Source organism: Trifolium pratense, linkage group LG5, assembly GCF_020283565.1.
Source record: "Trifolium pratense cultivar HEN17-A07 linkage group LG5, ARS_RC_1.1, whole genome shotgun sequence".
In the NCBI taxonomy this organism is placed as follows: domain Eukaryota; kingdom Viridiplantae; phylum Streptophyta; class Magnoliopsida; order Fabales; family Fabaceae; genus Trifolium; species Trifolium pratense.
Window position 1 is genome coordinate 57,755,102 of NC_060063.1, and position 13,833 is coordinate 57,768,934.

Here is a 13,833-nt window from a genome sequence, read left to right on the forward strand (position 1 = left end):
TAAACCGAAGTTTTTACAAGGATAAAATTGAAAATTCAGGGTATAAAAGATACACGGAGTCCGGAGATAAAACATCATTCTCATCATTGAAAAAACAATTATTTCTTTCCTTACCAACCCAACAAAAAGTTCCCAAACCACATTGAAACCAATACGAGCAGATTTCCCAAATAAATATGCACCACAAAATTGAAGAGCATGCGAGATAATTTTATTCGGCAAAACACTAAAAACTCCAAACCAATTAAAGAACTATAGGCCATAAATCTCCAAAAAAAGTCACAATCTAAAAACAACAAAATTTTATACATGCATCAACTTCTGAACATCATTGTACTTGTGAATACGTATAGTATTAAATACTCTTTGTAATATTGATCATACTAAACAATTTACAAGCTGTTAAATCATCATAATTTATACATTAGGTGGATTAGACCACCTTCTCTTCACCTCTGATTTCCATCTTACATCTTTAAGTTTTCCATCCAACCCATAATCTCTTTCCATCACAAGATTGAGTCCTTCGTCGGAGTACCAACCAACTCCAATACAAAGAATACCATCATTATTGATATCAACATAGCATGTCACACCTCCGGGAAGCCATAGCACGGTCATATCCTGCATGTCAAGACTCTCCTCCTCGCCGAAGTAGTTGGTACTCTCAGGCGAGCTTCTCTTCTTCAGAGTTTCTGTACAAAGGTAGACATATGGAGCAGCATCGCCTCCTTCTTCCACATTAGTCTCCTCACTGTACACAGGCGTAGCGCTGATTTCAAAGACTTTCCATGACCCAGCCAACTCTGATGGCTTGGTTCTTTTTCTTTGAGAAAATGGCTTTAAATCGAACTCCATATCGCCACTTTAAATGCAAAAGGCAATAGTTATTTTATTGAAATCAAGGGAGAAATGAAAATAGAAGAACAGCATAAATATTTTCTGCTTTAAATAAGACGCTAATACCTCTGGTCATCGACACAAGTAGGACCAACCCATTCTTCTTCATATACAGCAACTCTCATTATTTGTATTTCTGTACCACCATTTACGAATTCTATAGTATGGACAATGCGGATCCTTTTGTGGCAGCCTTTAACCAAGCACTGGAAAAAGATAATTCATAAAACAAAAATTATTGCAACTCTTATTGGTGAAAAATTAATCTAAGATATATATTCTGTTGTGGTAATAAAACTGTGAGGGGGATGTTTTAAAATAACAAATGCATGATCTATGGCGCTAACTGACACCAAGTAGCACTGACACTTCGTATTGAATGCATATTCAGCGGCCTTCATTTTCTTAAGTGATTACCAGTGTCAGTATCGTGTTCATGTCTGTGCTAGTGATTCAAAGGGAAAGATCAATAAATCTGATATTTTGTAACTAGCATGCCCGACTTACTTGTTCAAACTTGAAAGTTGGTGTGATAAAGTACTTTGAATCATCATCCTTACCCACTGAAATATCCATAGGACCCCTAGAATAAGAACCATCCTGCAATTTATCAAATATAGTTATTTATAAATAACACAAAAGGCAAAAATAGAGAGAAACGGCCAATGATAGTTTATGCTGGTCACTTGGATACTAGAGAGCAAATTGTTAGGAACCAGAAATTAATATTATGTGAGAAATGAGAAATTTACATAAGAGAAAACTTTATCTTCCACAGGGCGAGGCCCCTAGAGAGTGGTGACTCTCCATTCTATTACAACTTCAATATTCTCAAAGATACTTTCTTACTAGGTCACTCCCTCTATTTATCAGCCCTTCTCTAAAAGAAACGGTTTCACACTTCCTTCCACTAATGCTGCCAGGTCAGCTTATTTTCATTAAACACTCTTCTTTCTTTTGCATGTGAGTACACCTTCCCAATCTTAGTCCCATGGGTTACTTTCTTGACCAATTACCCATCTGCGCCCAGTAAACAAGATTGGATTCTAACACAAATGATCACTCTCATTAAAATTTAGGTATATTCTCTTAAATGAAAACCACTACGTATAAAAAACGTCTCGAAATAGTTGATGAAGATGAGCCAAACAAAACCAACTATCCCAACTATCGGTCATTTAATACCTATGAATTTCATTAACAAGTCTAATGTAACAATGCAATGGCCTTTATGGCTGTTACCAAAAATGCAGACCATTTATCTAACTATAGCAAAAATAGCCAAACGTCTCGGCGACATGCAAAAATAAGAATTTTGACGCAGTACGGAAGCGTGAAGGAAAAGCAAAACGCTAAACCTAATTGATAAAGACAAGCCGCAAGCACAAACTTGTTAAGATAGGGTTTCGGAGTCCACCGAAAATTGAGATAAAACTCGAATAATTTTATTGAATCAAAAAAACTGCCTTTAAGGCTACAATAATTTAGCTTAAATAGGAGTGAAAAATAAAATTAACAAATCTCCTAAAAGATTGTAAAAATAAAAATAACAAACCTAGCTAAATAAAAATTACAAATCTACCTAAAATATAAAAATAACTAACCTAGGTGAAATATAAAAATAAGGAATCAACCTAAAATATAATAAAACTAAATATAACTAAAATAATAAAATACAGAAGAAATCCTCCTACATCAGACTCCTCTACCTCAAAAGAACTCGACCCCGAGTTCTCATCTTGATAAAGAGCTTCCTTTGCAGGTTGACTCCTCCAATGAACAAGAGACCACCCTCCTGGATCCCATTGAATTAAGTGAGAGGACCTGTCTCGTGTCAACACATCCAAATAACCACCGGGGTTCCATTGCTCAAAGATAGAACACAGAATTTGAAATTTATCACAAAAGGGTATTTGACCCAACTCAGTTAACATGTTTGAGCTAGTGCCTAAACTATAAGATTTAAGGTAAAATCCGAATTGAACCCGATCTATAAGCAAATCCTTGAGTTCAATGTGACGGCTGTGATGCGAAGGTTTTGCTGAGATGGAAGTCGCCGCCTGCATCCTAGTGTCCGGAGGTTCTAGTGGCGGTGAGGTTGTTGCCGGATTTCGCACAAATACATCTGGCCTAAACGGAGCCGCCACAGGTAGGTCGACATCAAGTTGTGGATCGCCAGACTTGCACAAGACAATTTTTTTTATCCTAGTTGGATTCTCTTCACCTCCCTTTTCGGACACAACTTCCTCATCCTCAGAACTCGAGTCATTAGTAGATGGGTTGTTGCGGTTGTTGTCGCCGTTTCTGTTGTTGTTACTGTTTCTATTGCTGTTGTAGTTTCGGTTGTTGTTGGATAACGTTGTCACCTGTGTTGTCAGAGCTGTGATGGCCGCGGTTAAAGCCGTCATGGCACCGTAAAACTCTGCTTTCGTCACCGGTTGATCTCCCATCTGATCACGTTAGAAAAGAACAGGAGAAACCTGCTCTGATACCAACTGACGCAGTACGGAAGCGTGAAGGAAAAGCAAAACGCTAAACCTAATTGATAAAGACAAGCCGCAAGCACAAACTTGTTAAGATAGGGTTTCGGAGTCCACCGAAAATTGAGATAAAACTCGAATAATTTTATTGAATCAAAAAAACTGCCTTTAAGGCTACAATAATTTAGCTTAAATAGGAGTGAAAAATAAAATTAACAAATCTCCTAAAAGATTGTAAAAATAAAAATAACAAACCTAGCTAAATAAAAATTACAAATCTACCTAAAATATAAAAATAACTAACCTAGGTGAAATATAAAAATAAGGAATCAATCTAAAATATAATAAAACTAAATATAACTAAAATAATAAAATACAGAAGAAATCCTCCTACATCAAATTTACACTATTAGTGGCGCTATAGCGTTGCAAAATTTGAACAAAACGCTATTTTTCTGCAATATGCTCTTTAGTAAAAAGTGAAGTCAAATAGCTGAGATATAGCAATACATCATAGTGAAATTTAAAGAAACTGCTATTTTCCTCTATCTGCAATTGACAACACTGGGTTTAGAAGAACTTTCTGTGACCACTTTTTCAGTTAGAAAAACAACTCAAGAAAAACACCCTGTATACATATCCACACGATAGAAAACAGGCTCTCTCTCTCTCTCTCTCTCTCTCTCTCATTCTTTCATTAAAACTGTTCTGTCTTTTCAATTAGATTCTTGGGTTCCTAACAGAAAACTACAAGATAAATATGTTAGGAAAAACTTATAGCATATACTTACTTCAAAGTAAACAAGTCCTGGTTCACAGCCCATGAGATCTTCTTCCATCACGTCATTTTTTTTAAAGTCAAAGGATTCAAATGTAGGCAAAACACGATTTGTTATCTTTTCACCGGATTTTTGCGGCCTGAGTTTCGGAGCATTAAGATCACCGGAACCATTCTTAGCTATGTCGTTGCCTTCAACATGTTGTGGCATTTCACCATACGGATTCAAAGTCACCCAGTTAACCTTTCTTTGGACTTGAGATGTACGTTCACCTGAAAGTGACGGCCCTGCTGGCACTGCCTCTATACGAGAAAGAGTATAGCAATCATAAAGGTTTTCATTTCTGACACTTATTTCCATTGGCTCCATTTCAGCTGTGATGGGAGAAAACACAGCACCTACACCTTTCCAAATTCCGCTGAGACTGCTAGCAAATGTATTCCATGCAGGTTTTATTACCGGTTCCTGAAAGAGTGTTCGTTCTATCAGTATAATGTTCATCGCAATTTGAACTAATCATTTCTACAGTTTATTGCAGATACCAGTAACACATGCATACAAAACAAGTAGAAAGAAAACAATAATAATAGATGGATTTGTTCTTTTTCATTTTCACAAGACTTTCTGCCAAAAAGATAGTTTAGAAAATGGAAGAAACTACCCGAGTCTTATATACATCATTTACTTTCGAATGTAAGAGTTCTCAAACTAATGTACAATACATAGACTCTTGTTCAGTGTTGCCAATCACAGATCACGGAAAATAACAGTTTGTTTAAATTCCGCTTCGCAAAAGTGCTAGAACGGCGCAATTTGACAACATTTTGTACCAAATGATCATGGCCTAGTTCGCATTCCGTTACTTCCACAACTGGAGTCATTTGAAGCAAACTTTCTATAAATCCAAACACACTCACTTTAAACCAACTTTATCAATTTCAGCGTCTTCAACTAACTATTCTATAAAAGGTTGCCGTTTCTGGTCAAAGTAAAACAAAAAATATGAATACAAAGAGAGAGTAGAGAAAGTAATCCCTATAAGCTACATGAAATCAAATGACCAAGAGGTCCCGAGTTCGAGCCTCAATAGTGCCCTTGTTGGGAGGTAAATGTAAATAACTTTGTAAGTGCTCTTTGAGCCCTAAGGTCACCCCTGCCTTAGACTAGGCCCTAGTTGCTGGTTTGCCCTAAGGTCTCCCCTGCCTTAAAGTATTCTTCAACTTACCCTAGTCACTAGCATACCGTCCCCTCACCCTAAGTTTTACTTAGCAACAAAACAAATGACCAATGAGGCAATGAATATCCACTTAGCACAATATCCACCACTTTAAACCAGTAGGCTTACTCAGAAGGCATAAGAATATGACAACAAGCATTTTTCATGATTCCATCTGCACAACTATATACCTATATTTTTTTTCCACACACTCCCTCCACGGAAGGTAATCCCATTTGAGGCATTCTAACCCAAAATGAGGGAATCCTCCTACGAAAAATTTGAACCTCATTTCAACATGTTATGGGAGACTAACCCCTTTAGTTAGACCGAAACTGTTTTCGGTCATTTGTTTCTTTTATTGTTAACAAAATCCCAGCACTCATGTACATTCACATTCAATTCACAAATTTAAATACAATTTCAGATAATAAAGGTTCAATTTTTCATCATAAAAACTACTCCTAAACAATCAACCCCAATGAATGACCCTCTTAATTCTCTACCCAAAAAAAAAACCAAAAGACAAAAACTTTACATAAATTACATCAATTTAAAACAAACCCAGATGAAAAAAAACAAACAAAAACGTTACCTGAGTCTGAAGAACAGTTTCAACTTCCATCAACATAGCCCCAGTAATAATAACTCTACCACCCTTCTTACCCTTATTCCTCTTAACCATTTTCTTCCTTCCTCTTTCCTTCTTCTCTTTCTGAGAAGAACCCACTTTTGCAAGGTCATTGTCAACACTCCAAACATTCTCCTTTTTTCCCTTCACTCTCACACTGCCATTGTTGTTGTGATTGGGTTTCTGAGCAGTGATTTTTGGTGTGGAAGATGGTTTTGGGAGGGGTGGGGAGAGAGAAAGAAAGGAAAATGAATTGTTGATAGAAGAGAGTGTGTGGTGGAAGCTAAGGTGGTGTGTGGTTAAGGTTTTGGTTAGAGAGAATGATGAGGTTTTCATGTTTGTGTTTGGAATTTGGATGAAATTGAAAACACAATATCAGTTTCGGGTTTTTGCAGGGAAATGGAGAAAGTGCTTAACTGGCTAAGGCTTGTATTCCTTGTGAGAGGCAGTTATTTTGAGTAATAAGGGTCCGTTTTGCGAGCCAAAAAAGCTAGCTTATAATTTATGTGTTATGTCTTATAAGCTAAAAGACTTGTTTGGTAATAGTCTTTTTAGAAATTATGTGTTATGTCTTATAAGCTAAAAGACTTGTTTGGTAATAGTCTTTTTAGAAAGAGTTGTTTGGTAATAGTCTTTTTAGAATTTATGTGTTATGTCTTATAAGCTAAAAGACTTGATTGGTAATAGTCTTTTTAGAAAGAGCTTATAATTTATTTTTCATAAACTATTTTAAAATAGTTTATGAACTTATAGCTTCTAGCTTATCATAATCCGTGGAAAATAGGGAGCTGTGGCAAAATTGTAAATAAAACATGTTAAGTATACTGCACCTAAATACAAAAACATAAGTTTACTTCTAATCTACGGACTCTCTTCAGTTTCTAAACAACCGACAGCAACTCATAGAGATGCCAGTGAGGCGTTCTCTTCACTCACAATTCAACGTTTGCAAGTCCCTCTTGCGGGTGAAGCAGTTACATGCTTACCTTTTGAAGACGACTCATTTCTCACAAGACCCTTTTTATGCAACTCAAATCATTAGACTTTATGAATTTAACAAACACATTAACTATGCATACCATGTGTTCGACAAAACTTCCATTCGAACTGTCTACGTTTGGAATTCGATGATTCGAGCTTTTGCAAAGACTCAAAGATTTCGGAATGCAATCTCTCTTTTTAGAACCATGCTTCAGGCTGACATAAGGCCTGATAATTACACTTACGCTTGTGTTATACGTGCATGCTCTGATAACTTTGATTTTCGTATGCTAAGACTTGTTCATGGAAGTTCTGTGTCTGCAGGATTGGGAATGAACCCTATTTGTTGTAGTGCACTTGTCAGTGCTTATTCAAAACTTGGCTTTGTTAATGAAGCTTGTAGAGTGTTCAATGGGATTGCTGAACCGGATTTAGTTTTGTGGAATTCTTTGATTTCTGCTTATGTGTGTTCTGGTATGTGGGATATAGGGATTCAAATGTTTAGCTCAATGAGACATTCTGGGAAGAAGCCTGATGGGTTTACATTGGCTGGTGTGCTTGTGGGTATTGCGGATTCTAGCTTGCTGAGCATTGGCCAAGGATTACATGGTTTGAGTCAAAAGAGTGGGCTTGATTATGATTCTCATGTAGGTAGTTTACTGGTGAGTATGTACTCGAGATGTAAGTGCATGGATTCAGCATATAGAGTCTTTTGTAGCATTTTCAATCCTGATTTGGTTACATGGTCTGCTCTAATAGCTGGGTATTCTCAGTGTGGGGAGCATCAGAAAGTGTTGCTCTATTTCAGGAAAATAAACATGGAGAGCAAGAAGCCGGATTCTGTTTTGATTGCCACTGTGCTGGCTTCTATAGCTCAGACGGCAATTGTAGTACCAGGATGTGAGGTACATGGTTATGTTCTTCGGCATGGACTGGAATCGGATGTCAAGGTTTCCTCTGCTCTCATAGATATGTATTCCAAGTGTGGTTTCCTGCACTTGGGAACTCGTGTGTTTAAGATAATGCCAGAACGCAATATAATTTCTTATAATTCAGTAATTTTGGCTCTTGGCTTGTACGGATGTGCTTCGGAGGCTTTCGCGATGCTTGATGAGATAATGGAGAGAGGATTGGTACCTGATGAAGCAACATTTTCTGCTCTACTTTGTGCTTGTTGTCATGCTGGCTTGGTTAAAGATGGCCGAAAGATTTTCCGGAGAATGAAAGAGGAATTCAACATCAAAGCTAGACCTGAGCACTATGTTTACATGGTGAAGCTTCTTGGCAGTGCTGGGGGATTAGAAGAGGCCTACAATCTCACTCAGTCCTTACCAGAACCAGTAGACAAGGCCATATTGGGAGCCTTATTATCATGCTGTGATTTTTATGGAAATTCCAAGTTGGCAGAAACTGTAGCTCAGCAGATTTTTAAAAGCAATCCTTCTGACAATGTTTACAAGGTTATGCTTTCCAATATATATGCTGGTGATGGGAGGTGGGATGATGCGAAGAAATTGAGGGATAAAATGACAGGAGGTCAAAAGAAAATTCGAGGAGTTAGTTGGATTGAAGGAAGTTATTATTAATTCTGAAATTGAGTGCTTTCTATGAACAGATTTGATTTGATATAACTTATAGCTTTCTTTCCATCATTTTGACTATCTGCTTGAGATGTATTATACATGTGATGTTATCTATTTTGGTTATTTTGTTGACTCAGGTGGAGAAAAAAACATTTCCATCTTTTGAATCTTTTATAATAGAGGAAGAAGAAGGTTCAGGTATTAATATTAGGACTATGTTTCTCATCAACTACTGTACTGATAAAAATTCCCTATTAAAATTGTGTTAATATTTCTTTAGGTGGTTATGGCATTGTTTACCGTGCCCAAAGAACAACTGATGGAAAAAGACTTGCTATAAAATGTAAGCCACCTGTCTTTCATGTCGAATGTGTACGTACTACTATTCATGATATGAGGTGTTATGCTAAGAAAAAGGATAGGAATATAGGGTCAAGTGTGTGTTATTTGCATCACACTGGAAAGTGAAACTACTTATTTGTCATCAAGAATTCAGTTTTTACTTGCGTCCTGTTTCCAACTTACAATATAAAATGGAAACAATTGTTTTTTTGTAACCATTCTTATACTACGAATTTAATATATAGATTGTGTAATTGATTATAATATTGATGCTTCATTTATACATGTAATTTTACAGGTCCTCATAGTAATGCTCATAAAAACCATGTAAATAATGAGCGGAATATGCTTGAGCGTTTTGGGTAAGTATTTGACTTATGCTGCTCCTATATTTTTTATATTTTTAAGCTACAATGCTGCTGTGATGCTAATTCCTTCAATTTTTTTTATGATTCAGGGGTAAAAGCTTTATTATAAAGTTTGAAGGTTCGTTGAAAAGTGGCAACAGTGAATGCTTTGTTTTAGAACATTTTGAGCATGACAGACCTGAGGTAATCCTTCATGAGAAAAAATAACTGTTTTTGGTTTCATAGCTTTCAACATTTTGATTTAATCAATGAATCAACCTCCGAAAATGTATTTCCCTTTTAGCCTCTTTTAATATAATGCTTTTTTGCTCATAATACCCATCCTTTTCCGGACTTCATTTTTTATGTAACTAATTTTAGCTTCTCAATCTTTAGTTTCTGGAAAAAAGGAATTGATTTTTGTGGGAAATGGATTTACCTTATAACTATTCTTGATTTTAATATAAGTGTGTCATGAAAATACCACAATGTGTAGGTTTTGAAAAAAGAAATTGATATCAGTGAGCTACAGTGGTATGCGTTTTGCATGTTCAAGGCACTTGCGTGCTTGCACAGAGAGGTAGTTTTCCCCTTTGCATATTCTGTGACTTTGACTTCAAGATATAATAACATACACAATTGTTTGAGAAGTTCAAACTCTATTATAGGGAGTCGTTCACCGAGATGTCAAACCTGGAAACTTCCTTTTCTCTCGAAAGCTTAAGAAAGGCTACCTTATTGACTTCAACCTTGCCATGGTTAGGTTGCTTCTCTCGCTGCAGCTTCTTACATAAGTTTTGACTGCGATTATTTCCAAATATAATTTGCTGTATTGTGGTATTTCTTTACAGGATTTAAAGCAGAAGTACAATATCGGAAGTAAGCCTCATAATTTTGACCTATTTGGCTAGTCTGTTATATATTAATCTCATGCAATAAGCCCACATAATCACCTCCCAGAACAAAAGAAACACATTTTTCTTGCTTTTACATGCATCATATTAATTTCCTTCAATTAATCTTGGTTCACTTTGCTAAGTTTTATGAAATGTGATCATCATAGATTCATTATATAATTTGTTCATCTGGTCAGGTAAATCAAAGCCAAGCGTTGATGCATCCAATAATATTCCTCTGCCTTCTGGTCCTTCCCAGGTAGTTCAAGACAAGAATCTTGGAGGAACCATATCTCTAACATCCAATAAAAGGGAATTGACAGATCATAGGAAATATTCTGAAATTAATAGGCATATGAAGCCAAAGGCTAATAATGCTGGTCATCTGAAAAATTGTCCTGATAAGGCTGTTGCGATTTTACGTAGAGCACCAGGAGCAGATGGCTCAGGAATAACCTCTGCCAAAGATATTACTAGTACTAAGACTGCTTCTGCTGATAGGCTCCGAGAACCGATACCTTTCCGAGGAAGAAAGGAGCTTATCAGCCTCGTGCAGAATTCTATGCAATGTGCAAACAGTAGTTCAATTAAAAGTCCTACTTCTCAGAGGAAAAGGGTTACTGCTCCTTCAAGCAAGTCAGATGGCAGGACACTTCATCTTACACCGATGCCTATACATTCATCTAGGGTTGCTGTGGGATCATTTAGAAGCAAAGGTGTGATTCTAAGTTCAGTACTTCTGAGATCTGAGGACTGGTATTGCTACCTTTAACTGTTTAACTTACTAACTGCTAGTGTTATACAGGGGATGGAAAACATAAAAGAGAGGGTCCTTGTGTTGGAACAAAGGGATTTCGTGCCCCAGAGGTAACGTCTTGCTGTCACTTCTATTTCAATTTTTCACGCAATTATAAGTATTATATTTTGTCTAACCAAATACTATCTATAGATTCAATTCTGAATACTAGAGTTATTATTCCTTATTTGGAATTGCGATGAGAAACTCTAATTAAATAGCATGAAAAAAAGAAAATGAAATTATCCTCAAGTGAATTAAAATGTCCATTATTATTTTATTATGTTTGATTCAAAAAACTATTTTAAAATGATTTCATTTTGTTTTTGAGATTTCAAGAACCGGGGAAGATTTTTCACAATACACCCCTTGGATAACCATTTTAAGTTTTAAGTTCAACTCATAATCACAAAATTGACTTGTAAAGTGTGGATTTACTGGCGTTATAGCTCTATTTAGACTCTATCTCTGGTCAATGCGAGACTGAGTTTTCTCCAACAATAATTTTGACAACTCCACTAATTTCACCTGACAAAAATGGTCCTGTAGTTGATTCTGTTGTTATTTGAAGATGGTTTGCTTGCTAAATTTAATTTGATTTTAGTTTTCAGCAAAATTGACATTATGATTTTAATTGTTGTGGCTCTGAATTTAATTCGCTGTAAAAGTATATAGTAAAAAACAGCTCTTATTTCTTAACAATGTAAATGCTAATGCTTGCCTTCATTCAATTACAGGAGACAAGGCCATATTGGGAGCCTTATTATCATGCTGTGATTTTTATGGAAATTCCAAGTTGGCAGAAACTGTAGCTCAGCAGATTTTTAAAAGCGATCCTTCTGACAATGTTTACAAGGTTATGCTTTCCAATATATATGCTGGTGATGGGAGGTGGGATGATGCGAAGAAATTGAGGGATAAAATGACAGGAGGTCAAAAGAAAATTCGAGGAGTTAGTTGGATTGAAGGAAGTTATTATTAATTCTGAAAATGTATATTCGCTGCAAAATTGATAGAAGAGTGCAGGTTGCAACTGATGTCAGATATAAAGAGGCATATCAGAAAGGTATGATAATGTGAAACAGTGTTTTTAACTTTTTCTTCCTGTATGTCTTTTGACTTATTGGACTTGTCTGTAAAATTACATAGCTGGGGAGAATGTCACTTTATGTCTATATGTCTAAGATGCATACCATTAATAATCAAAGAAGCACAATGGGAAAAACCCTTTTTTTCTTTTTTCTTTTTTCCAATCAACTTCAGTTTAGTTCCACACATCATATTATCAAGTTATTCAAAGGCCTAAAGAATCTGATATATAGACATACAATGGCTAGCTATTGGCTTTGGTGCAAATATACACTTTAGAAGCACACAATCAGTTTTAACATCAACTACTTAGGTCATTATTTTATTTTATTTTATGTTTGGTCGGAATGCTTATGGATAGGTCAACTGAGATCTGTATAACTGTAGTTAAGTCAATCTGGCCTGGCGAGGTAAAAGTGTTTTAATATGGCCTGGCGAGAATTTTCTGGCCTGGCGAGGCCAAAGTCTGAGTTTTGGGAGCATGTACAAGGCAAATTCCAACACTGATATGTGTCTTAAGGGATGGTGTGATTCTGATTATACAGGAAATTTATATGACAGGAAAAGCACAACTGGTCAAGGAATGCATCTGCTGTTTCTTATGCTTGTCAAGGAATATGGTTGAAGAATGTGTTGAGTTACTTGAAGCTGAAGCTATCAGGATACACTGTGATCTGTGATAATAGCTTCCTCCATCAAGCTTTCTAAGAACCTTATCATGCATGGAAGATGTACGCGGTTTCACTACCTTAGAGAGCTCACTAAGGATGGAACAATTGAACTTGTGTACTGTAGAAGTAATGATCAGCTAGCAGACATCTTCACTAAGCCACCGAAGCTAGAATCTTTATGCAAATTGAGGGAAGGCTTAGGAGTCGTAGATATTAGTAGTTTTGTAGTCTAAATTGAACATTTGTGTTTGTGTTGTATGTTCAATTTAAGGGAGGGTATGTAGATGCTTAAGCATTGTGTTTGCATCAGTAGTTTAGACAATGTTTAAGCATTGTACTAGGCATTGTGTTAGCTGCCAGGGTTGGGCTTGGCTTGTATTGTTGTGTATGCTACTTGCCTATATAAGGCATGTTATTGTTGTGGAATAAACTATGCACTACCCTTTGAAAACTAACAACCTTTGCAAATATTATTATGTTAAAAATCTCATCAATCATACAAAAATATTTAAACCTAAAGGTGACTTCCAGGTGAAATAGTCATGTTAGAGTTTACTATTGGTATTACAAAATCAGATCATATGTCAAGAAGCGAAAGAGGTGTTTTTTTTTCTTTCTTTTCTTAACTCCTGTTTTTTCCCTACCTCATTTTTTGACGATACAACTTTATTTATTTATAGAGAAATGTTAAACAGTGTCCATGAGATACTCTATAATCACCGTAAATAATAAATTTTTGTGATTAATTTATGAAAATATAAAAAGTCAACGCATTGAGAATAAACTATTTCTTTAATAAACCATTATATTAAAATTAAATTTAGTTCTTGATATTTTTATAATGAAGACCAATTAATCTTTCTACTATTATAATAAATCGATGACTAGTTTATTCTTAATATAAAATTATCAGAAATTAGTTTAAATTAAACTTTATTTTTGTTGAGAATGAATTGACTCGTCAAATATTTGTGAATTAATTAAAACTCCATGCATGCGTTCACTTTCCACCGAATTGAGTGTTTGGCAACATTCCATGTGAATGCAAATGTGGATGTGTGGCCACCCCTGTTTTTAATGTCCACCTAATTAATTTACAAAACACATGCATATTGCAGCATA

The 13,833-nt window shown here is 35.8% G+C and overlaps 2 protein-coding genes across 2 annotated transcripts; one reads left to right on the forward strand and one right to left on the reverse strand.

The window, feature by feature from the left end:
- Positions 1-285: 285 nt before the first annotated feature.
- On the reverse strand, positions 286-6,472 carry LOC123883443. The gene is made up of 5 exons (XM_045932246.1): positions 5,971-6,472; positions 4,172-4,624; positions 1,408-1,500; positions 967-1,106; positions 286-865 (listed from the first exon to the last, which is right to left on the reverse strand). The coding sequence occupies exons 1-5, from the start codon at positions 6,340-6,342 to the stop codon at positions 418-420; spliced, it is 1,506 nt and encodes a 501-aa protein (XP_045788202.1). The 5' UTR covers positions 6,343-6,472; the 3' UTR covers positions 286-417.
- A 289-nt stretch (positions 6,473-6,761) lies between these two features.
- Positions 6,762-13,166, forward strand: LOC123883444. Its single transcript, XM_045932247.1, has 12 exons — positions 6,762-7,649; positions 8,708-8,768; positions 8,851-8,913; positions 9,211-9,274; positions 9,370-9,463; positions 9,756-9,839; positions 9,928-10,017; positions 10,111-10,138; positions 10,353-10,871; positions 10,961-11,022; positions 11,689-12,017; positions 12,602-13,166. The coding sequence occupies exons 1-11, from the start codon at positions 6,915-6,917 to the stop codon at positions 11,761-11,763; spliced, it is 1,875 nt and encodes a 624-aa protein (XP_045788203.1). The 5' UTR covers positions 6,762-6,914; the 3' UTR covers positions 11,764-12,017; positions 12,602-13,166.
- Positions 13,167-13,833: the final 667 nt, after the last annotated feature.

Excerpts from the sequence above, each read along its gene's own strand:
- LOC123883443 (XM_045932246.1), bottom strand. The coding sequence starts at position 6,342 with ATGAAAACCTCATCATTCTCTCTAACCAAAACCTTAACCACACACCAC. Across the intron at positions 1,501-4,171 it reads CAGGACTTGTTTACTTTGAA|GATGGTTCTTATTCTAGGGG; the intron begins GTAAGTATATGC and ends GATAAATTGCAG. Across the intron at positions 1,107-1,407 it reads CAACTTTCAAGTTTGAACAA|TGCTTGGTTAAAGGCTGCCA; the intron begins GTAAGTCGGGCA and ends ATCTTTTTCCAG.
- LOC123883444 (XM_045932247.1), top strand. The coding sequence starts at position 6,915 with ATGCCAGTGAGGCGTTCTCTTCACTCACAATTCAACGTTTGCAAGTCC. Across the intron at positions 8,769-8,850 it reads AGAGGAAGAAGAAGGTTCAG|GTGGTTATGGCATTGTTTAC; the intron begins GTATTAATATTA and ends ATATTTCTTTAG. Across the intron at positions 10,872-10,960 it reads GGGATCATTTAGAAGCAAAG|GGGATGGAAAACATAAAAGA; the intron begins GTGTGATTCTAA and ends AGTGTTATACAG.